Here is a 680-nt window from a genome sequence, read left to right on the forward strand (position 1 = left end):
GGGGTTGATGTGATGGGGGGGTGGGGGGTTGATGTGATGAGGGGGGGTTGATGTGATGGGGGTGGGGGTTGATGTGATGAGGGGGGGTGCTCCTGAAGCGGTCGGGGCCGCGGGCTGAACCTACCTCCGACCCGGTACATGTTGGCGGCCATGGCGGGGCCCGGGGAGGCCGGACCGTGCTCTACCGCCGCCCGGGGCTCGGGCTCGGGCCCGGGATACTCCGCTGATGGGAGACCGGGCTCGGAGCTCGGTGCCCACCGACCCTCCTCTCCGCCTCTCACACTCTCTCTCTCTCTCTCTCTCCTTTTCCCTCTCTCTCACTCCCTCTATCTCTCTCCTTTTTTCTCTCTCTCTCCGCTGCCCTTCTCCTCTCTCTCTCTGTCTTTTTTTTGTTTTTTCTTCCTCACTCTCTCTCTCTCTCTCTCCTTCACCTTCCTCTTCTCACAGCCCGACGTCACCTATTCTTCGGAAGTGCTGCTTTCCCCCGGGGTCGACTCAAGATCCTCCCTCCCCCTCATCACCCCCCCCACATCCCCCTAAATACCCCCCCCCCAGACACCCGCCCACATCCCCCCAGACACCCCCCACATCCCCCTAAATACCCCCCCAGACACCCGCCCACATCCCCCCAGACACCCCCCCACATCCCCCTAAATACCCCCCCCAGACACCCGCCCACA

General features: G+C 63.4%; 1 protein-coding gene across 5 annotated transcripts in view; it reads right to left on the bottom strand.

Moving 5' to 3' along the window:
- The window catches only part of LOC122554015 (metastasis-associated protein MTA1-like), a 171,821-nt gene extending 171,474 nt beyond the window's left edge, over positions 1-347 (bottom strand). For all 5 annotated transcript variants that reach the window (XM_087990138.1, XM_087990140.1, XM_087990136.1 and 2 more), the window contains exon 1: positions 125-347. In XM_087990138.1, the coding sequence (XP_087846264.1) occupies positions 125-152 (28 nt within the window). In that variant the 5' untranslated portion in view covers positions 153-347. The remainder of the gene's footprint in view (positions 1-124) is intronic.
- Positions 348-680: the final 333 nt, after the last annotated feature.

This window comes from Chiloscyllium plagiosum, unplaced genomic scaffold (assembly GCF_037043375.1).
Source record: "Chiloscyllium plagiosum isolate Xiang-an unplaced genomic scaffold, Cpla_swu_hap1 HiC_scaffold_8, whole genome shotgun sequence".
NCBI lineage: Eukaryota > Metazoa > Chordata > Chondrichthyes > Orectolobiformes > Hemiscylliidae > Chiloscyllium > Chiloscyllium plagiosum.